The sequence below is a fragment of the Gorilla gorilla genome, chromosome 10, assembly GCF_029281585.2.
Source record: "Gorilla gorilla gorilla isolate KB3781 chromosome 10, NHGRI_mGorGor1-v2.1_pri, whole genome shotgun sequence".
NCBI classification, from domain to species: domain Eukaryota; kingdom Metazoa; phylum Chordata; class Mammalia; order Primates; family Hominidae; genus Gorilla; species Gorilla gorilla.
In genome coordinates, this window is record NC_073234.2 from 90,626,535 (window position 1) to 90,650,971 (window position 24,437).

The 24,437-nt window shown below is 35.0% G+C and overlaps 1 protein-coding gene and 1 pseudogene across 9 annotated transcripts in view; one reads left to right on the forward strand and one right to left on the reverse strand.

Moving 5' to 3' along the window:
* Nucleotides 1-1,445, forward strand: LOC115936471 (necdin-like; annotated as a pseudogene).
* The window catches only part of CAPS2 (calcyphosine 2), a 114,744-nt gene that overhangs the window by 28,940 nt on the left and 61,367 nt on the right, over nt 1-24,437 (reverse strand). For 2 of the 9 annotated variants that reach the window (XM_063694160.1, XM_063694159.1), the window contains exons 2-8: nt 21,616-21,725; nt 20,437-20,486; nt 18,349-18,394; nt 18,146-18,259; nt 16,539-16,715; nt 11,381-11,503; nt 7,913-7,980 (exon numbers count right to left, since the gene is read on the reverse strand). In XM_063694160.1, coding sequence (XP_063550230.1) covers nt 7,913-7,980; nt 11,381-11,503; nt 16,539-16,715; nt 18,146-18,259; nt 18,349-18,394; nt 20,437-20,486; nt 21,616-21,725 — 688 coding nt within the window. Of the gene's footprint in view, nt 1-7,912; nt 7,981-11,352; nt 11,504-16,538; nt 16,716-18,145; nt 18,260-18,348; nt 18,395-20,436; nt 20,487-21,615; nt 21,747-24,437 lie in introns of those variants that run through there. The other 7 variants (XM_031001160.3, XM_063694164.1, XM_063694161.1 and 4 more) reach the window with 6 other exon arrangements.

The following is a 24,437-nucleotide window of genomic DNA, read 5'->3' on the forward strand; positions in this document are numbered from 1 at the left end:
ATGCATTACTTTAAAATTCACATATTTATAAGCAGTTCTAAAAGTTCATATACCAAATGCAAATTTACAACACTGTCAGAATATTTTTATTAAATAAATTTATTAAAAAATATTTTCCATAAGAAAGTAAATATTCCTATCTCTTTTTCCAGAAGTATTATCTAAAACGGAACTGAAATTTCGGAGGGAGCTAAGAGCTCCATGTTTTTATTTTACTATTCTTTAAACAAGCAGACACAGTGCTGGTTTCTGATCATGTGGGAGGTGTGTAGGAGAGAACACAGGTAAAGTAAAATAAGAATATAAAGCCATAAATGCCACAACAGAAATTCAATGAACAAACATAGAAGAGAATAACTTAATTCCTAGAAGACATAGAGAAGAGTTTATGAAAGGCATCCTAGAAGAGGAGATATTTGCACTGATTCTTAAAAGGTGAGAGTACAAGACTTCCTCTCCAGGAGTCGGCGGAGGGAGGGCAGACTCAAAGTGCTTCTGGACGCAGAGGCTCTTGTCAGAGGGCACAGACCGGTTGGAACAAAGTAAGGATCTGAGCGACCCCAACTTTGCAGCCGAGGCCTCCAGCTCCGAGGTGCATAGCAACCCTAGGGTTCCGGTAGGCGTTCCTCCGTCCGCGACCCTGGCAGAGCCGCAGAGCCCTCCTGGAGACCCGACCACTGCCCCAGGCCCCGAGCGACCCGAAGGCTCAGCAGCAGGCCGCGGAGAAGGGCGGCGCCCACCAGGCCCCTAGCACTGCCCAGTCTGGCCCGGCACAGCTGCTGCAGAAGGCGCACGACGAGCTCGTGTGGTACATGCGGGTCAAGGACCAGAAGAAGATGATCATCTGGTTTCCAGACATGGTGAAGGATGTCGTCGGCAGCTACAATTAGTGATGGAGGGGCATATTCAGGCTCACCAGCCTCATCCTCGCCCAGGTGTTCGGGATGCACCGCAGAGGCTGACCAGGCTGCACCTGAGGCTGTCCAACCTCCACACCATGAAGTCTGCGCTGATGAAAGCGCTGGAGCCCGAGGAGCTGGACAGGGTGGCTCTGAGCAACAGAAGGGTCCTGACAGGCCTCCTGCTCATGATCCTGAGCCTCATTCTACTTGAAGGGCCGCGGCGCCAGAGACAGCGCCGTCTAGAACGTGCTGCGCGTCCTGGGGCTGCGGCCCTGGAAGAAGCACTCCACCTTCCACCTTCGGGAACCTGCGGAAGCTCATCACCGAGGAGTTCGTCCAGCAGAATTACCTGAAGTACCGGCTCGGCCCCTACGTGGAGCAGCTGGTGTTCCCGGGCAAGCCGCGAAATTACGAACATGCAAATCATGGAGTTCCTGGCCAGGCAGGCCTTCCGGATACTGGGAAGCTATGGAGGAGGCCAGAGCTCTGTGGGAGGCTAATCCCACTGCCTACTGCTCCTGTAACAGTGTCTCTGAGGACTAGCAAGGTCTGGAGGCCGGTGAATGGTTTCTGACCCTCACCAGGCCTGTGGAAGGGTGGGGGTGGGTCACTAGAGTATTCAGGATTTACAGTGCAGTATTCACGTGTAACTTTACAGTACAGTGCTTTTATAACTTTTAATGCAACGTTGTCATTTGGGTACTACTGTGTAGTGTTTAGGACATACGCATGTTTGTTTATAAGTAAGTTTGGTTGGCGCTTTCGCTTTCGTGCTACCTTTCTTGGATTTTTGTCCCAGAGACGTGCTAAACTGATGAAATATATTGAGAAGGTTTCCATCTTATTCTTTCGTATGGGACTGATGATGTGTATTGGGGTAGGCTGCTCCTGGAAAGTTTGGAAGAACTCACCAGCAAAGCTGGCCTAACCAAGAGAAAAGTCAAGGCCCCTCTCTTCATGACCTTGCTGGGCACAGAAAACATCCTCGCAGAGTGAACTGATTTGAACGGAACTGGCCTCAATGTGGGCACTTGGCACACTTTACTAAACACATTTTCAACCCCACCAGGAGTCAATGTTAAAGTAAACATTAAAGATTCTTGTGATATAATCCAAAAAAAAAATTGAGTACAAGCTAGCACTCAGAGGAGAAGGAGTAAGGGTACCACAAGCAGAGGAACAATATGTGTACGGCCACAGGAGTAGACAGCACAGTGAGGACACACCTGAGGACTGAACACATTGTAATGGAGGAGAGTACAGACTCTGCAACTAGACTGCCTGGATTCAATCCTTGCCTGCCGCGATAATTAGCTGTGTAGCCCTATCTAGTCATTTTGCTCTGGGCCAAAGTTTTCTCATTAATAAAAGAAAGAGTAATGGTGTCTCCCACACAGAAATGCTGTGAAGATTAAATAAATTAGTTAACATATACATATTGTTTAGGAGAGTACCTATAATCTACGAAGTATTATAGAAGCACTCAATAGTTGAGGCTTTGCCTCCGAATTCCCCTTTTACTGCATATTTTACTGAATAGGAATAAATATAGAGGCATGATAGCCCATCAGGTGGCATTGCAATGGGCTAGAAAAGTGATAGTAAGGGTCTGCACTAAGGTGGCAGTAAACACACAGTTTGATCAAGGAAAAAAGATCCAGTGTTCCATAGATCAGTAGGGTGACTATAGTTACAATAATATATAGTACATTTTAAAGTAGCTAGGAGATAATAATTCAAATGTTTCTAACATACAGAAAAGACAAATATTTAAGGTTATGGATATTCCAAGTACACTGACTTGATCTTTACAAATTATATTGTTAAATTATCTCACGTACCCCAAAGCTATAAAATACATAAATACAAGAGAACACAAACAAAATATAATAATAAGTAAATAAATAGACAAAGTAGAAAGAACAAATTCAAGAAACACCAACAGAACTAGAAAACTAACTGGATTTGAGGTCACCAAGTAGAAAGATCTATAGTAACTGAACAATGTGAAATGAGATTCAATTAATAATATAAGGAACATAGGTGTCATCGTGTTTTTAAGGCAGAAGAATAGGGTCTGGAGGCAGGAAACCTAAGGTCCATTCACACTGACTTCCTAGAACTAAATCAAAAGGAAAATCCCAACTTTCCACACCCAAGTAACAACAGGACCAGAGGCTACTCCCTTTGCAACCACCCCCCTTTCCTGTGTGGCAGATGAAAAATTGAAAATACCTCTGATTGGTCCCCTCCCAAGACCAATCAGGATGGTTGTGGGCCAAATCTAAATTTGCATAGGAGGATAACTTTGTAACTCACTTCAGCCTCTGATTGGTCACTTTCCATGACCAATCAGATGTTTGCATAGGGTGCAACTTTGTAACTTCACTTCAGCTTCTGATTGGTCACTTTCCACAACCAATTAGACTGATTGCAGGCCACTTCTTCATTTACATAGACAAAGTAGACAATGTATGTAAATAGATAAAGTAGAAAGAAATGTATGTATGTATTTGTCATTACATACATTTACATGTACACCAAGTAACCAATGGGAAACCTCTAGAGGGTATTTAAGCCCCAGAAAATTCTGCAATCAGGCCCTTGAGCCACTTGCATGGGCTGCTCCCACCCTGTGGAGTATACTTTCATTTTCAATAAATCTCTGCTTTTGTTGCGTCATCCTTTCCTTGCTTTGCTTTTGTGTTTTGTCCAATTCTTTGTTCAAAGTGCAAAGAACCTGGACACCCTCCACTGGTAATAGTTTTGATTTGTTATTGTTGTTATTAATATTATTTTAAGGGTAAGAATGATAGGTTATCCTCATATCCTTAGGAGGCAGGAAAATAGGGGAAATGATGCAGGAAAATAGCAAAAGGAATTAAAAGTTGGATAAAGAACAGAATGAGTAAAAGCATGAGAGCAGAAACAAGGTGAAGGGGTGACTGAGCAAGAAGCGAGATAAGAAGCAGAGGTTCAGCAGCCAAAACAAAAGTGAGATTAAAAAAAGTGAGTAAGGCGCTTGCAGTGAGCCGAGATCACACCACTGCACTCCAGCCTGGGCGACAGAGCGAGACTCAGTCTCAAAAAAAAAAAAAATAAATAAAAAGTGGGTAAGGAGCCCCCATGGCCAGCTAGGTTTGGACCAAACCTGTCAGGGGCAGCTCCTCAGAGATGGGCATGCTCATTAAAAAGAAGTATGCTTAAAATGACCCAATATGGTAATTAGCTACTTATGGTTCATGCATATGGACTGCATATCACGCATGTACTTAGAATTATGGTATGGAGATGACACACAAGCACACAAGGGCCAAATTAACTAAGCAACATCTATCAATCAAAAGGCAGACACGGGCTACAGATTAGGCATCCTTGGGAAGAGAAGAAAACAAAAAAAAAACACATAAAAGACCCAAAGTACCAAACTAAGGTAGATTTCATCTCACAGAGCTCAGTCCGCTCCCCCACTCCAAGAGTGTAATACTTCACTTAATACACTTCTGCTGCTTTGCTTCGCTATCTGCGTGTGTCTCGTCCAGTTCTTTGTTCAGGACACCAAGAACCTGGAACTACATGGCACCATCCAGTAACACTTACTTTCCTCCTTAACCAGGTTGGGTTCCACGATTCATCAAAATATAATCCTGTACACACCTTTTAACAATCTTGCCCTCTCTGGCTTTTTCTACTTGCCTGGCAAAACCCTAAGTCTGAATAAATTTGATGATTAACTGGATAAAAGAATAAATGAGTAGACATTTTTTAAAGGGTATCATGAACCTTCAAAACTATGAAAATGAAACAGCAATTCAAAGATAGAAGAACTTATGAATTTATTGAGTTATTTCAATTGCTGGAACATTCAGGAAAAGCTTTAGTCATCTCTACCATATACTGTAGATTCTGTTCATTTGTGTGCCAAGTTAGGAACTAAATCTTCTTTTTAAATTGAGCATTAAGATATTTTTTAAATCCCCAAATGAAAAAGGCTGGCATTTATAAAAAAGTGGCACCTATTCTATTCTCACACTTTATTTATCAGTTCTGTGTTAAATATACATACACAGAATGTTAGAGTTATAAGAAATCTTAATGTTAATTTGGCAGAAGCAAAAATCAAGACATAAAGAAGGAAAATATGAAAGCTCAAACAGCAAATTAGTCACATAGCTAAACCTAAAACCAAATTCTGCTGATTGTATTTAAGTCCTCTTTTCCAGTTCTTTCATTCATTTGCCTATTCAACAAGTTTTACTATACAGCTACTAGACTAGGCAATGGGAGTGTAATAGTGAGCAAAACTTCCAAAGTGCTCTGCCCTCATGAAGCTCACATTCTGAAGAGGCTGAAAGATAATTAGCATGATAAACAGAGAAAAATACAACATGAATTACATGCCCCTATGGAAGAAAAAAAGAAATGGTAAGAAGATACAAAGTTTTGAGAAAGGGATCATAAATTTATTTATGGTCAATTTATTTATTTAAATTTATTTATGGTTTATTTATGGTAAGGCCAAAGTAGGCCTCACCAAGGTGACTTCTAAGTAAAGATATGAGCTAAAATGAGTAAGCAGACATATAAATTTCTGAGGAAAAGGCATTCCAAGAAGAGGGGAAAATAAATGCAAAGTACCTAAGACAGGAATGGAACCTGGTATGTTCCAGAACAGGGATAAGTCAAATGGCTAGAGGAGAATAGGTAAGAGGGAGAGAAGTCCAAGGTCCAAGGTCCAGTGGTGGGCTTGGATAGACTGTGTTATTGGCCCGAATTTTTTAGTAATCCTGATCCATATCCTTGCTATGGCCTCATTATAGGTGGTATGTACTTTCTCACCCCTTGACCTTGAGCTTTTGACTTGCTTTGGTCAGTTACACACAGCTATACGACTCTGCTAATCTCAACTGAACTAAGTCATGCAAATGGGGGTTGGTTGGAAATCTGTTTATCTAGGATGGTCTCAGCTAAGTAGCTCACTGGCATTTGTAGAAGGACCTTTTTCTTGAGACTACCAGGCTAGCCAAGCAGTGTTCTTCTCTCAAAGGTAGCAGAAGCACTAAAGGGCAAATGGAAACACATGAGATCATTTAAAGCCTAAGATCAAACCTAAGACCATTGCTTTTGCTCATATACAACTGGTCAAAATAAAAAGTAAGGCCCTTCCAGCCATGGCAAGCCTTGATAGCTAACCTAAAGACACATGAGCAAAAATTACTGTTCTTTTAAGCTACTGAGTTTTGTGGTGACACATAATTAATACGTGAGCCTTGTAGGTTTCACTATGATTAAAATGAGAAATTCCTGGAAGGTTTTATCTGGCTTGCCTTTTAATGGATTAACTATGGGGTGCCTGGTTGAAAATAAACCAGTAAGAGGCAAATGCAGAAACAAGGAGGCCAGTTAAGTAGTCCCTGAAATAATCCAGGAGACACACAAAATAAGTTTGAACAGGATGGTGGCAGCAGAGGGAGTAAATCTATGTTGATAGCAGGATTGAGCATGTTTGTTGACAAGCTGGATATAGTATTTGAGAGAAAGAAAGGGATCAAAGCATCACCAGGATTTTAGGTCTTAGTAACATGAAGAATTGAGTTACCATGGAGGAAAATTAAAGATTTGGTCATGGAGGAAGAGAGGGCAATAAAATTTCAGACACCCAGATTGGAGAAAGTTAAATTGAAATCTTAGAGAAGCATCAGAATATAGCTGGTTTTTAAAGGCATGATACTGGATGAGATCACTTAAAAAGCAAACACAAAAGAGGTCCAAGAACTGAGCTGTTGGGTACACCCACGTAGGGAAGATGAAGAAGAACCAGGAGAGATCCTGAGAAGGGGAGAAAGGTAGGAGAACAGTCAAGTGTCACGTGCAGGAAGCCATGCAGAAAAAAAAAAAAACAAAAAACCTGCCTCAAAGAAAATAAAGTTTCAAATGAGACAACTGCTGCAGACGGGTCAAGTAAACGAGAACTGAGAAATCATTAGTCTAGCAATATGGATGTCACTACTTATGGAAAAAAGTTGTTGGAGGCATGGATGGTGGAGGTGAAAACACTAAGTTCATGAGACAATGGAAGGAGGGACATGGGAGTCTAGGTATAATTATTTCAAAGAATTTACTGAAAAACATGCATGTAGAAACAGCCATCATTATTTCTGTCATGCATTCTTTCTGCCACACAACTAAACAGTTTTTTCAAAGCTAAGTCTTACTTTTTCCTTGAAGTAGATTATTCCAACCTCTTCAGAAATTCTAGCATAGTTCCATATTATCAAGCAATTCAGCACTGCGTATGTTAAAACTTTAGTTTTCTAAGGGGTTTTAAAATTCTTAACAGTCTCACAGTTCTCGAACTGCACCAAGGAACCCTGAGGTACCACAGTGAACTCACAGGGGCACTGTGGGATATTTTTAATTTTTGAGGGAAACTCAGTGATACTTGACATCACTTGCACACCAAGTAAACTACTAGTTCAGCCTCAGGGTAGTTCACAGTTTCAACAAGACAGCACACTATACTCCTTCAATGATGTTACATCTTTGCAGAGCTGAGTTTTCTATAGTTGCTATGATAAAAAGCAAATATCAGGTGAAAATCAATATGGAATATAAAGTGAAAGCGGCAGCATTGTAAATGATTCTAGGATTTGAGACACTGTGCAGTGCCCATAAGATGCATACAGATCCTTAGTAAGAATAAAGTAAGGATATCTTCTTTCAATTTATGTGTATTATTTTTTTAAATGGTCATTAGTTGTTAGGAAATAAATATTTATTAAGTTGTTTAGAGAAAAATATTTAACAAATAGAACTGTTAGGTATTTCTATTCGTCTAAGAGTGCTGTGAAAAAAATGACTAAAACACTAACGGTGCGGTAAACAGAGAAAGTTTGGGAACCTCTGAGTTAGCCACCCTTTAATTGACCAAGGATATGAATGTCATGCATGAAAATAAATTTAATGAAAACTTTCTGAATTGATTTCTATTACCAGTTGCTAATTCTTACCTAGATAAGTGGTCTGTCATCACTTGCTCTGCAACAATCTGTTTCTTCTTCTCTGCAGCCACAATTTCCTGGGAAGATTAAATAAAGACAATTTCACCATCCATAAAGCAGAACCATACAATACTTAACACAAAAGTTCTAAAACATAAATTAAATATCTCTGATTTCCATCTTAGATATAGATGGAAATAGATTACTATTATAGATTATAGATTACTTTCCATCATTACTAAATTTAAATTTCAATCATTTAATCTACAAATATCATTTGTTTTCTAAGAAATAATACACTTAAATTTCAGTAAAAATCATCAGAATTTTCATGAGCTGCCTTTGCATTTTATGGAGCAGACTAAAGGAGAAAGAGACTATGGCATCCTTCCACTCTATTCCTCCCCTCAAGAGATGTCCTGCAAAAGGCATCTTAACCTGCTCCAAGAAGGCTACCAACACTGACACAAAATAAGCTTAGTCTAACACTATTCATAGCAAAAGAAGGCAAAACTGAGTTTGAATTGTTCGACCTTTCATAAAATATCCAAAACACGGAAAAACAAACAAAAACTCTCCTCATCAAAAGTATATTTTCTCTGCATATAATGCATCAATAATATTTAATAAACTTTTCTCAATTACTAGCTTGATTAAGCTTTCTTAATACTATTTTTCACTTTTCCAATTCATCTGAAACTATTTTTACTATTTTTTAGGTCATATCTAATTGAAATACTGGTAATCATTTAATTCAAATTATATTATCCTGCAGCTATAATGACTAAAATGTATCTTTAGAAAGGCAAATAAAAGAGGTTAAAAAATTAAGAGGTCAAAACAAAGCTTGTTCTATTTTTAGAATGTAAATTACTGTCATCCCCATTGATCACTCCAATAAATGAAATTAAGATAGAGGCTTTGTAACCTTAGAAAAAGTGCTTTATTTAAAATTGAGACAAAATATCAAATAAGAATGTCTAAAGACATATCACAAAAACAAAAAGTAAAAACTTGTAAGAAAATCGGAAAAGTTGGGCACAATTATTTAAATGCTATTTAGCCTACACTAAATTTAGTTTTTTTGGCTTTTTTTGAGACAGGCTCTTGCTACGTTGCCCAGGCTGGAGTGCAGCGGCACTACCACAGCTCACTGCAACCTCCGCCTCCCAGATTCAAGTGATTCTCATTCCTCAACTTCCCGAGTAACTGGGACTACAGGTGTATGCCACCACGGCTGGCTAACTTTTGTATTTTTAGTAGAGACGGGGTTTTACCATGTTGGCCAGGCTGGTCTCGAACTCCTGGTCTCAAGTGCTCCACCAGCCTCTGCCTCCCAAAGTGCTGGGATTATAGGTATGAGCCACCATGGCCAGCCTAAATTTAGTTTTAATAATAATGTTAAACCAAAATTTAATAAGAATGTTAAAATTAAATTTAATGTAGGTTAAATAACACTCTTATTTAGCCTATATTATAGGCTACATAAGGTAGGTTATTTAACACTTTTATTTATTGATAATGTTTAAATTATTATTAAACACTGTTATTTAACATTATTTAAATATTATTTAGCCTACACTGAATCTAGTTTTTTGGTTTGGTAGAAATTCAAAATGTGTAGTTTACACATTTAATATGTCCTATATAAAGCTTATGTTATTTAATACATCTTGTGTCACTCTCTAAGCTCATGATGCTTTATAAGATTTTTATTTAGTAATAAATTTAAAACAGCAATTAAAATGTTTAAAAATTAGCACAACCTAAAAGTAAAGCAAGGTATTTTTTTAATATCTAAGAGTGATTCATAAAGTGGACACTGACTAAAACATTAAAATTATACACAGAAAAGATCCACATTGGCTGAACACAGATGTAAAACCCAGACAGAAACCAAAGAGGGGAGATTAATTAACACCATAGAGCCCATGCAGAAAGCCCATCTTCAGTGTTGAAGCTTGTAGTGCCTTATACTTTGTAGGAAAGTTTAGAACCCATAGGCACACTGATTTAGAGATCTGTGTAAACATAAAGCAGATTACAAGCAGAAGTGACACTGATGGAAGGATCTGTCAACACTAAAAAATGACAAAGGAGCTAGATGAGATGGACACAAAATCTGTAGTTTCACTGCTTCTATTGTCACTTAAGTAGTTTAAAATTAAATAAAGAAGTTTTCACCTACATTTTAAAACAAATAGGTGCTAATTTCAGATGCCCTGAAAGCTTACTCATGTAAACGTTTCCTTAGGGGAAGGAGGAGACAGTTAAATGAGTACTATCAAAATAAAATAAAACTTGATAATGAATTTAGATACATTGCTCCTAATAATGTAGTTGTAAGGAAAAGAAATCCATTAACATCCAGATTGCTTTGAATTACATCAAGAACAATACCCAATGAGCCTTAATTATTGCAATACCCATTTCAAATATAACTTCAGGGATATATCAAAATAAGCCTGATTTGAAACACTATTTTCCTTATAAAGTAGCTTTTTTAATTTTTAGGATAATCCTGATAATATTCATTCTATTAAACATAAATATCCAAGTAATAATAGGCACCAAAAAAATAATGTGCATGTGGTTTAAGTAAAAGAACTCACAAATTTGCAACTTGGGACATCCACAGAAAATCAGTTCACGTAGTCCAGAGATTGATTATATATGACTATTAATTCAGAACATAATTGATTCTGGATGATTGTGACCCAAATAAAATATATATTGAATTGCCACTCAATGATAATAGTAATGTAACTAACTAAATCCATATTGCTTTGTTACTATTTATGCTATTGAAACCAGAGTTTTCCCAACTTGTGAGCCACCACACTGGCATTCCAACAATCCGTTATAAGTATGCCTAAGACATTAATCACTTGGGTTTCTGGGGTGGTCAGTGACCTCCAACTCCAAGCAGCTTGGTCCCTTACCCCAGAACATTACAGAAATGTTTTAATTATCTGTTTGTGCCAGAACTGGTCTAAACCATACTTGCCAACCTAATTGATTCTGCAAAAGACATAATTTAAAGTTAATATTGAGCATCTGGAGTTTTGCTTCACTTTTCCTAAAAAAGAAAAATAACTTATTTCTGGAATTTCCTTAACTGGCCTGAATTTATCTAATGTTAGGAGCTCATTACTTCAAAAAAATAACCAGGCTGCTTTTTTGGGGGAGGGGGTGACACCAAATAAACTCACTAACATAAATAGCAGCCAACTCACATTTTGAACAGTATAAACTAAATTTTTCAAACACCTAAAGATTCAAGACAATTTTTTTACAGAATATATACCAAATATAATTCAATCATTTATAAAAATGAGGACTCAATTTTCCATTAATGAATATTCACCCGAGTTCAAATTCAACTGTTGCAATTATTTATTCCATTCAGTCTTTAAAATCTTAGAAGGCAAATAAGATTAATGGCTCACCAAATAAGTAAAAATGCTGACAACTTACTGCATCCAATTTTCTTGCCCTCTGTTGTTTATTCCAAGGGTTGTCTGCATAACCTTGCTGTAAGAGGGCTTTCCTATCCAGAGTCGTAAGGTCATCTGTGTTGGCTTCTTCGTCTTGCACACACTATGCATGAAAGAAATAAATGAAGCATCATACACATATTTAGAATGTTTGTTTTTAACAAAATATGGGAATAGATAACTACGGAATATCTCAGTGACTATTTGTACAACAGTTAAAAGTACAGGCTTTGAAAATCAGATTGCTTATATTTGAATCCAGCTCTTCCACTTGCCCGCTAGGTGACCTCTCTGTGCCTCAGGTTACTCATAGATAAAATGAGAATTAATAATAGGAACTACTTCCCCAGAAACAAAAAGGATTAAGAGATATACATGTCCAACACTTTATAAAAACTACTTGACGTAGCAAGCATTAAATAAAAGTTAGCAGCTATTATAATTATTATTGTCCAATTTGAATCTTTGAAAAATTAATAAATGTGGGCATGTCTATCTACTCCATTATAAAATTAAATTCAGAAATAAAATACTAAAAGATGAGTGTAACCTTCGAGGTAAAAGATTCTTTGGGATGCTAAAGAGATAAATACCAAATTGTTCTTTGACTATGAGATGTGTTTACGCTACCCCAGCAAAACAAAAAAAAAGTTTCCAATAAAATAGCAACTTTTAAAAAACTTAATAGATTATAAGATTTCTTCCCCCCAGGGCTTATTCTTACTTTAGATCTTCCTTGAAAGGTCACACTCTATCTTAATACTCCTCTCTGTCTTTATGACCTTTGATTGCTATATAAAATTTTGTTATATATATTTAGGATTTATTGCTTGCCTCTCCTAATGTAAGTTCCATGAAAGCAGGAACCTTGTCTGTCATTTTTATTGCTGTATCGCTGGTGGCAGAACAGGATAACACAAAGTGAGCACTCGATAAATATTTATTCAATAAATGAATAATGAATCTCGCTTAGGTATTTAAAAATCAATTTATGAAGATACTTTATCATTTTATTTATTTACCCACTAATATACTTCTTTCTAAATAGTGATTTATTTAAACAGGCACCAAAAAATGCTTAGCATTTATAGGTAAATTAAGCAGATTAATTTAATGCATATATTTAAATATAAGCAAAGCACTGTATTTTGTTCAGGTTGAAAACACTTTCGAAATAATTTTATTTTGTGTCAGCTTGTTTTCAACCTTTTACAAAAGGAAAACTGATATTTCCACTTAATATTTCAAATTCAACCTTCCAAAACCAGACTTCCTTACAGTCTTCCCCTACCTACAGTTAATGGTAACCCTCTTAGGCCAAAAGCCTTAGATCCATTCTTTTTTTATTTTAAAATATTTAATTGACATTAAAAATTGTAAATATGCAATGTGTACAGTATGATGATTTGATATACATATAGATTATGTAATCATTATCACAATCAAATTAATTAATACATCCATCACCACACATAGTTACCATTTGTATTTGTCTGCGTATATGTGTGTGTATGTGTCGTTAAGACATTTAAAATCTGCTTTCTTATCAAATTTCTAGGAAAAAAATACAGTACAGTATGATTAACTATAATCACCACAAATACAGTAGTTCCTCAGAACTTATTTATCTTATAACTGAAAGTTCACATCTGTTCACCAAGTCCCCATTTTCCCAACCCCTCCCCCCGAGTCCCTGGCAACCAATATTTTACTCTCTGCTTCTGTGGGTTCAACTTTTTTAGAGTCCACGTATAAGTGAAAACATAGAGTATTTGTCTTTCTGTGCCTGGTTTAATGTCTTGCACATTCATCCTTGTAGAGTCATTCTCGGTCTTCCCCTTCTCTCAAGTCTATAACCAGTCCATTCAAAAATCTTCTTAGCCCTACCTTCAGAATCTGTCAACAATATGACTTTGTGAGGCACTACGAAGTTCTAAGTCTGAAGCTACCATCACCTAGGTCCAAGCCATCATCGTCAAATTTTGCCTGGATTATTGTGACAGTCTCCTCAAAGGTCTTCCTGCTTTTATCTTTGTCCTATTCTCAATAAAGCCCATCCTCAAAAGAACAAAGTAGCTTTCTGCCTCACAGAAAAAGGCAAAGTCCTCCCTTGGCTTGCGTGGCCTCCCTGATCTGCCTCCCAAACTCCCTTCAACTCTCTTACCAACCTCCTTCCATCTCTCCCTTGCTCTCCCTCCTTTGACCACACTGTCCTCCTCAATATTTCTTAAACACTCCTACTTCATGACACAGAGTTTCTCCTGACTAGCCTGCTCCTCAGGTGTATGCTAAAATGCTATCTTATCTAAAGGTCTCCCCTGTGATCCTATACAAGTTGCTATCCCATACCCAAAGCCCTGACTTTCCTAGATCCCTTCTATACACCACACTTTTCACCATGTGTCATACAAGCTGGGTTGACTGATTAATCATTCCATTGATTGATTTTTTTTTTCTCCTTGCCATTTCCTTCCATTAGGATATAAGCTCTTTAGAGGCAGAAATTTTTGTCTGTTTTATTCACTGACTTACCCCCAGTGCCTGGACAGGGGTATTGCATAAAGTTAAGCATTCAGTAACTATGTGTTGAAAGAATAAATAATAAATGAATAAATTATATTGATCATTTCTAAAACTAAAAGTTTTTTTAGAGTGAAAAAAGAGGTATTTGAAATGAATAATGATAGGTACAATTAGGAAATAAAGATTATTTTCTACAAAATTGAAGTTTGATGATTTTCATGTTTAATTTCAAGATGTCTCATTATTTTAAAAATATATATGTACACATAAGTTTGCATTTTAGGTAACAAAACAATCTGACAACAAGAGATTTATCACCTTTTATAGTAAGTGGAAGGAAAACACAGCAAAGGAAATTTACCATTAGAATTGCCATGGTTTGGATGTTTGTCCCCTCTAAGCCTCATGTTCAAATTTAATCCCCAATGTTGGAGTGGTGTTTGGGTCATGGAGGTTGATCTCTCGTGAATAGATCAGTGTTGTCCCCTTGGAGGCGAGTGAGTTTTCATTCTATTATTTCCCAAGAGTGCTGGTTGTTCAAAAGAGCCTGGCACCTTCGCATGCTCTCTTGCCTCCTATGTTGCTATGTGATCTCTGCACATGCTGGCTTCCCTTGATCTTCCGTCATAAGTAAAAGCAACCTGAAGCCCTTAGCAAGTGCCTAATCTTCAACTTTCTAGCCAACAGACTCATGAAGCCAAATAAACCCTTCTTTCTTTATACATTACCCAGCCTCGGGTATTTCTTTATAGCAACACAAAATGAACGAAGACAAGAATCAAGTAGAGTCAAACTTCTATTTTGCAGTTCAACTGATTATCAGTTGACTCATGTATCATACTGATTAGTTAGCAGTGATAGCCTTTAGTTCTTGCCCTGGATCCTAAATATTTCTAATTTTAGCTTTGCTTTACCAGTAAAGAGAATCAATTTACATGTTGATCTCTGCTTTAAAGAGGGGCTTATACTTCTGATATCAGGGATGTCTTCTGTTTCCAGAGATTACTAGTGTTAATTCATGTAATTGTAACAGAATTTACTACTAGGCCATTTATATAGCAGTTTTGATTCTCATAATGGTATACATTTGAAAAGATATCAAATAAGTTCCTCAAACCCCTTAAGTACAAAATTATTATACAGAGAATCTACAGAAATGCTTTTTAACTAGAAGTTCTTCTATAAGACCACTAAAAACGTATTAAACTTAATAATTTCACACCTTTAATATAGATTCTAAAAAATCAAAGTGGCAAAATAGCATATTTTCCAGAAGAATTTATGTGTATATTGGCTTCTATAAAGCTCTTTATTCTTATTATATAAATACTTACCAATTTTATGGAAATATCTGTAAATAAAATTTGTTTTTCTCTTAAACCAAAAGTAAAAAAAGTCCTCATTCGAATTTGCATTCAAGGAAATAAAAGTTTTACTTAAAAAATATTTTGAACAATTTTGCTGCCACTCAGTAAGGCATGTGCTTACAGAAACCTTCATTCCGTTTTCCCAACATCTGTACAGTGATCTAAATATCATTTGGTATATCCTGCAAACAATATATGGCGAGATGCTAAAAGGTTATGAAATTATTTTGCCTACTATTATAGACACCAGATTATCATATTTCTGTGTTTATATTTGGGTCTGGAAAAATGTTTTCAAAATAAGAAAGATCAAATAATCCCATTAATTGTGTTACTCTTTCAGCTAATCACTGTGTGATTTATTTAATTCTAGATAGTTCCTACATGGATTAAAAAATAGCTAATCACTGTGTGATTTATTTAATTCTAGATAGTTCCTACATGGATTAAAAAATAGCTGAAATGTCATACCTACTTATAAATTTATTATTATTTACCTACAGGAAAATGCTAAGCAAATACAACATTAAAACGTCCCTGGAAACACATTACTCTTATAGAAAGTTAACTGAATTAAAAATTCTATTAAAATTAAAATTAAAAATTATCTTCTTTATGGCCACTAGTATCATGTTTTTCAAATTATTCCTTCTAAAAATCAAGATTGACTTTTTCTGTATGATTATGAAAGCCATTACAATTATTATGTTTAATTTATTATTATATTCATTAATAGTGAATTTATACCTAATATTACACAAAAACAATTTCAGCAACACATGATGTTAAAAAATCATTTCCCATAATGAGACAAAAGACAGTAATGAAGTGATGGTAGTTTTTGCACAAACCAGGATCACCATAAAGTCTCAAATCACTTATCAATTTTAAAATTTAGACTGTCAGACCAACTGAGTTCAAGACAGCTATGTCAACAAAATACATAATACTGTCTTATTTCTAATCCCAAGGTACGTGAAAAACTTCTAACAGAGAAAAGGTGACAAAACTATATGGCTATAACTTTTTTGTCAGAAAATGATGACAATAACCCTTTAAATTTGTTGTGAAAAACAAACTAGTCAATGTAAGTAAAATATTTACAACAGTCCTTGATATGCAGAAATAAATGTTAGCTATTATACTTATTATTACTAATAGCAAGATATGTCACACAAAAAGAGATTTCTGTAATATGTGCAGTTTTCTTTAAATGTCATTAGAATTTTTTAAAGCCTCATACATTACCTTTTCATCTATCTTGTTTCTTGGAGACTGTTTATGTGTAACATTTGATTTTGTATTTTCTGCATTTCTCTGACTATACTGCTTATAGCCCTCTTTAATTTCAGTTTTACATTGCTGATATTTTAGTTTATATTTGTCTGTTGGTGCTGGCAAATTTTCAGGTATTATGTTCTGATCCTATAGGAAAAAAGCATGCTATCAGAAAAAAAAAGTATTAATTTTCCTTATTGGCATTAACAGGTTTACCTCTTACCTTAGCATCCATTCCTTAAAAATGACAATTATAGTCAATGTTCTAAGCAGAGATGGTATTTAAGACATTCAACTGGTACAGACAGCATCACTGACCAATCAGAGCAGACAGAACTGCTCGGAATGGGCAGTTACCTTAAATACCAGTAAGCTTATACCTTGTTTCCTAGCTGAAGATCCATTTAAGAGGAGAAAAAATGACTTATCTTTCTTCTTAGGAGTTTTGGATAAGCTTTTCTTCTGCCCCAGAAGAACTTCACTGTCAATCATTTTTTTCATAATAGATAGAGCAATTGAAGATCACTAATACTGAGAAGGATTGGTTGTCATTTCTAGAATATCAATATATTCTATCTATTTGCAAACATGGAAATATTTGCAAATAAAATTTGTTTTTCTCTTAAACCAAAAATAAACAAATGTCCTCATTTGAATTTGCATTAAGGAAATAAAAGTTTTACTTAAAAAATATTTTAAGTAACCATTTTGCTGCCACTCAGTAAAGTATGTGCTTACAGAAACCTTCATTCTGTTTTCCCACTATCTTTACAGTGACCGAAATATTATTTGGTTCCCTACCACATTTCCATGCGAGTGAGAGATAATAGAGTCAGTGGATAAGAGAAACCTAAAATAAGTGCTATACAAATACAAGGGCATATTGTATTGACCTAGGGAGGGACAGGCACTCCAAAACGAGCTTTTTATAAAGCCAGTCCAACCCTTGAAAAGTGTTGAGGATATTCATGTCTAACCCAGAGGAGAAGGATGAAGCAAAGCTTCAGGGTATTATTGATGCAATTTTCCAAAATGAAACTAAGAACATGAATAGAGTCAGCTTTATGAAAAGACTAACAAAAACAGAAAAGCCCTACACCTATGCTAGTCAGAATCTATATTCAAATTGTGAAGAAAACACTAGATATGTTTGAAGCATAAACATGTCTCAAGGAGACAATCTGGAATGAGCATAGCTACTTACTCCATAGTATCCCAGCAGCCTAAAGCATGAATCAGTTTCCAAGAGACCAGTCTTACATTGCTTAACCAGCAAGATCTGATCTAAGAGCTTGCCATATTTTTAAAATTCCTCAATTCCATATTAGGATATATGTGTACTTTACCAATTTCATTTAAAAATTTTAAAATACCAATTTCCATGTGTGACAAAATGTAAAACAAGTAAAAATTATTTCACCAACCTTACGGTTTGGTATTTAAATACATAAAATATTTAAACTTGGCAAAACATAGACTGAACATAATAATTTTTTTTTATTTTATCAAGAAATTAAATCCAGTGCTAATAATGCATACTAAAATTCTGAAAATTTGATAAGCAAATAAATACTAACCAATTTATTTAGATGATACTGAGTATATGGAGTTTGACATGGTGTGACCCAGCCAAGAGTAGAAGATGAATTTGGCAGGTTTGCTGTACTAAGTGGAATATATGAAAAATTGTCCTAAAAAATAAAGTTAATGATATTTCTTATATGCTATGTGTAATATTGTGTTTTAATGTTTATTATATTAAATACTAAATAAAAATTACCTCATCATCAGAGTCAACAAGGCTTCCCAAATCAAGTCGTGGGACCCTGAAAGAAATAATCTATGTATCCCGTAACTTTTTAACATGAAACTTTAATAATTGCAAATCTTATACGTTACATGTTTTATAAATAGGTACACTGAAACCAATAGTGCCATGGCTTCTACTGGCTTGTGATAGGCTTTTGTTAAATGTTCAGTAATTTTTAACTGGTTGTTAAACACATCCATCATTAAAAATACATATAAATTTATAATTAAATTAAATTATATTAAATAAATACTTGGCCAGGCGCAGTGGCTTATGCCTGTAATCCCAGCACTTTGGGAGGCCGAGGCAGGCAGATCACCTGAGGTCGGGAGATCGAGACCAGCCTGACCAACATGGAGAAACCCCGTCTCTACTAAAAATACAAAACAGGCCAGGCGTGGTGACACATGCCTGTAATCCCAGCTACTGGGGAGGCTAAGGCAGGAGAATCACTTGAACCTAGGAGGCAGAGGTTGTGGTGAGCCGAGATTGCACCATTGCACTCCAGTCTGGGCAACAAGAGTGAAACTGTGTCTCAAAATAAATAAATAAATAAATAAATAAATAAATAAATACATACATACATACATACTCAAAATTCATCACTTCCTGATGATTTCACTGTACTTCACTATTATCTGTGCTCTAGAGATTATCTATGTATCTATGTTTATCCTGTCTCTATGGTAGTGTAATAGTGTGCACCTCTTTCCAATGCTGTGCTTAGTGATGTCATATAGGTACACTGAAACAGCCTTGATGGGATTATTTACACTGAAATTGGCAAATGCTATGAATAGGACTTGGTTTAATATTTGGTTCATTTCTGAAACTTTAACAAGTGGTGGAGAAAATGTTAATAATGCAGATTCAACCTAAAATTATATCATGTCTATACCTGTCACACAGTGAATAGCCCCAAAATACACTGAAGAAACATGGTTTTATATTGAAAACTATTATTTGACTCAGCCAAGAAATCACTCATGTCACTTTTTAAAGTAAATAGAAATATTAACCAATATTCATGTTGGAACTACACTAGTTCATCAGTTGCAACCATAGGTTAGCTAGAGATACAGAGTTCAGCAACAAAACAAAGAGACAATTCTGTGAAAATCTATTGGCTACATGGAATCTACAAGAGAGACTATATATTTGATTAATATTTGTAAATTGATTGCTACACATCCTTTATAGCAGTAAAAGCTATAATCAACTTAATATATGCTCAAATTTCTTTATACTAAACAAGTAAAATTTACAATAAACTTATAATACACTTTCAGAAAACCAGTCCTTAAACTTTTCTCTGCACACAACTGACACAGCCATTGTTACTTACTCGATATCTTGGATCTAGTGTTTGCACCTAACTCTATTCTTTATGTCAAGATGAGCATACAGGTAATCTATCACACAGAACCACATAAATGTTGATGTTTATTCATTTTGATCTTCAGAAATGTCAATATCGTGTGGTTCAGCCTAGTAAATTACTAAGTTTTTAATTTCTATTTTTAAAGAAGCTCTGTAATCTAAAGTACTTGAAAGAATATAAAAATCATATTATTCCAAATTTTAAAAGTCAAAATAACATGTAACATAAAACATAAATTAATATACTCTAAACCAAAAATAAAATAATTTTAAGATTCATAAAATTGTCATACTCCTCAAAATTAAAGCACAGACATAATTATCCTTAAATTGATGCCAACTAAATGAATTATACAAGGATAAAAATTTATACATCTCTTTAATGAATGCATATAGCTGAATTTTCCAAATAAACAAATATTTTCACTTTTTCAGGAAAATGTAAAACATATTAAGGAAAATAAAAAACCAAAGAAGTATTATCTATAATTCTACCATCTTATCACAACAGCTATTTTAATTTTGGTATAGTAATTTTCAGGCTATCCATATGAATATAGATTTTTCTGTGGTTCACAATCATAGCTACATTTATAATTTTGCTTTCTTTTTTAACTAGTCAATGTATGTTATATATGTGCCCATTAAACAGTCCAAATGTGAAGAAATGTAACTTACACTGGTGGGCAAGAATTCTGGTTTGTCCATGACTCAGAAGTCCACCTTTGCTTTAATTAAAAAAAATTTTTTTGTATCAGTATGAATATGAATGTTCCCTTTATACTTTAAGAGATACACAATAAGTCAATGCAATAAAGCTAATTATAATTTTTCTCAGTAAACTCTATATAATAAATTCTTATTAAGCCCCTTCCTACTGTGCTTGAGACACAGATAAAAAGGCAAGTAAGACAGATAATCCCTACCCACATAGCACTCTGCTGGAGAAGACTTTCTCTCAAATAAACAATAATGGGAAAAAAAAGTCTATAACAGAGCAACTACATAGCAGTATGCCCAACCTACTCTAGGGAATTTAGGAAGCTTGTTTTTGTTTGTTTGTTTGTTTGTTTGTTTTGTTTTGTTTTTTTCTTAAGGCGACCTTTAACAGGAGTTCTGAAAGATGAGGAGGAGTTAGCTAGATGAAAAGAGAAGAAAGAAAATTGGTTCAGCTAGGAAACAACTTGTACTGCACAGGCCTCCAGATAAGAGTTAGCATTTGGAAAGGGGTAAAATCCAGAGTGTGAGGGGGGGTAGGGCCAAGCTGTTACATTATAGTACAAGTTAGGGAACTTAGACCTTGTTTTTAAGGAAATGGGAAGACAGTGAAGGGTTTGAGAAAGAAAGTAACAAACATGTATGTGTTTGTAAACATTCAATCTTATTGCCAAAAAAACTGAAAGGCATAAAAATTACAGCAAGTTTAGCCACCATGAAATAGAAGATATATATGAGTCTTAGAAAAACTTCAAGTTAATGAAAATAGAAAATAATTTACCCATCAGCACTTATACCCTATTTCTGAAATGTTATCTGACTTGTGCTTTTTTTGTGATATTAGTAGCAACCGTAAAAATTACATTCTACTATTTTTCTTTTTTTATATTTTCCTTAAACAAATATTCTTAAATAACAATAATAATACAATAAGTTTAATTTTAAAAAATAAAACTAATTCAAGCAGTGGCAAATTTTCAAGTAATTATTATCTTCAATTTTGGTGGTTCCATTCTTCAAATCTAGGAAATGTTGATCCTAAATATCTGTGAATATAAGTAGTCATAAAACATGAAGAAAAGGTTAAAAAATTATTTATAAGTTATCCTGAAAGAAGAAAATTATATAGAGCTCACATACTTGTAGAGGCTTCTTTCTTCCAAAGAATGGCTGAATTTGGCTCCTAGAAGTGGCAGCAACTCCTTTAACCTCTAAATCCATTTGAGTTCCTGTATTTATCATGCAGTATACTTTGAAAAAGGTAGAGTAAATGTTAAATGGTAATTCTTACTCTAATTTTAAATAAGTCATACAAATTACCTAACAAGTCTACCTGGAAAGAAATCATAAGGTTAATCACTTCTAGTGCTTTTACCAATATCGACTTTTTATAGGGCAATTACATTATGACCTGTGTTAGTATGAATAATGGGCCCCCAAAGAAGGCCATCTCTTAATCCTCAGACCCTGTAAATATACCACCTTACATGGCAAAAAGGACTTCAGATGTGTTTGAATTAAGAATTTTAAGATGGGGAGATTATCCTGGATTCTCTGGTGGGCTCAGTGTAACCACCAGAATCCTTGTAAGAGGGAAGCAAGAAGAACAAAGTGAGACAGAGAAGATGTAAGGATGGAAGCATAGGTCAGAGAGGGGTGAAGATGCTAGGCATTCCGGTTCTGAAGATGGAGGAAGAGGTCATGAGCAGCCTCCTGAAGGCAGAAGAGGCAAGGAATGGATTTTCCTCTGGCGCTTCCAGAAAGAACCTGCCCTGTTGACAGCTCGATTTTAGCCCCTTAAGACTAATGTTGTACTTCTGACCTCCAGAACTATAAAATAATAAATTTATGTTGTTTTAAACCACTAAGTTTAAAAAAATTTTTAGAGCAACAATAGAAAACTAATGCATCTCCCTCTTCTCTAATACCACCATGAGATATACATTTATTTCCTTTACTCATTTCCCAAACCTTTATGAGTTTTGGTTTTGCCAGAGTAGGCTGATGAAAATATTTTTAAGAAGCAGTATTCTTCATTTAGAACAAAGAATAAAATGGAGTAAATGGTCCAATTAGTAATAATGTGGTGATTGGTAAAAATGCTAACAAAAGGATATTCAAAGTAATCAACTTGCAAATATGTACAAAATAAAAATCAAACGAATATATTTCATTGAAATTTTGTATATTTTATACTTCACCTTTATATTACCAAGGATAATTTTACATTTAAATATTTATCCATACTTTTTCTATAGTCTTAGATTTATTTTAATAGTAAATTATTTCTGTTTTGTTTTTTAAAGGAAAGATAGCATGGCATCCTGCCAGCTTGGAATTAGACAGACATACATTGTAATCCTGATTTTTGCCATTTTCCCATAATTCAAGTTTGAGTAAAAACTTAATCTCTATGAACCAATGTTTCTATGTAATATGTAAAATGAATTTAATGTTAGTAATTTTCCTGGTGGAGTAATGTAACATTCAATAAATGGTAGCCATCATTATTATTACAATATACTTTATTTATTAAAATTAAGTATATTTATTAAAATTATTAAAATATACTTTATTTATAAAATTAATAAAATATATTATTAAAATATACTTTTATTTCATGCCCAGTGAAAGATATCCCAATTCCTTACTAATTTATCTACATGGTTCTCTTCACCCCATCCCTAGAGCTTCTTCCTCTAAAAATCCCTTGCCATAAGCTTGGAACTCCACTCTAAAGTCAAGGAGACTTATCAACCAATAGTAAACATATTCTGAAAAAAAAAATACAAATCATTAGATTCGAAAATTATCCTATAGCACTACAGATGGCTTTCTTTTCAGAGCTATTTTTCACAAAGAAGCAACTTTTAAAAGTTGCTGTTGTTTTGTTTTGGAGGCCAGGGTTGGGTTGGTTGTTTAATCACACAAATTATTGTATTTGCGATGATGATTTCTGGCTAACAAACCCAAGTTGAGATAAGGACGCTGAACAATCAGCAAAGTGATTTTCTCCACACATCAGTCTCTCAATTATTTATATCCTAGTAACAGTTACAGCTATTTCAAATCACTATAGGTCATTTCAAATCAGTATAATTTATTTGCAAATTTAAAAAGCGGCAACATGTAAATCCTCAAATGTCCAGGTCCTCCCAGTTCCTGTACTTCCCCAGTCAGGACAGTCTTCACTCTTCATTGTCATTAGATTTTCTTTCCCCTAATAAACAGTCAAGACCAAGAAGGTTGGCGTCTCCCACCCTTAACAAAGCATGGATAGTAAATATTTCGTTAATAAGTAAATTAATGTATAGCAAAATACATGTATACATTTTACACATATTCTTAGATTCCTTTCTCTGCATCTAACTGTAACATAATCACAATGCCAACATACAAATTCTGTCTTCAATTAGATAAGATGTTTAAAGCATTGCATTATAGCTATTAGTCTTTAATGCTAGACTGTAAGCCTCATATTTGCTCACCCTATGTCTCAGAGTTTAGAAAGCCCACAATGTAGTAGGAACTTAACAAATGTTTGTTAAATAAGTGAAGTCGGTCAATTCGGAATGACAAAACACAAAAGTGGTTAACTTAGATATAGTAAGAGTATTCAAAGGGCAATGCCGTCATACATGGAACACTTTCCGATCTATGGAATTAGAGCAGTCAGGCAACTGACACCCTATGTAGATAATCTTAAGATTTTGACAGGGCTTCAAAGACAAAAACAGCTCAACCTTCTGATCTTCAAACCGAGCCAGCTGAGATCAAGAAAAGTGAACTGTACTTCGCTAAATGTTTGCCAGTTATTGCAGACCCGAATTCACACGTGGGTTTCAGATCTCTTTTCAGTACTACAACCTCACTGGTAAAGGTAATGGAAGAATTCGAGGGGAATGAGCTGTAGGGACTAAAAAATTAGAAACCTAAACTTAGTGGTACAAGAATCAGCAAAC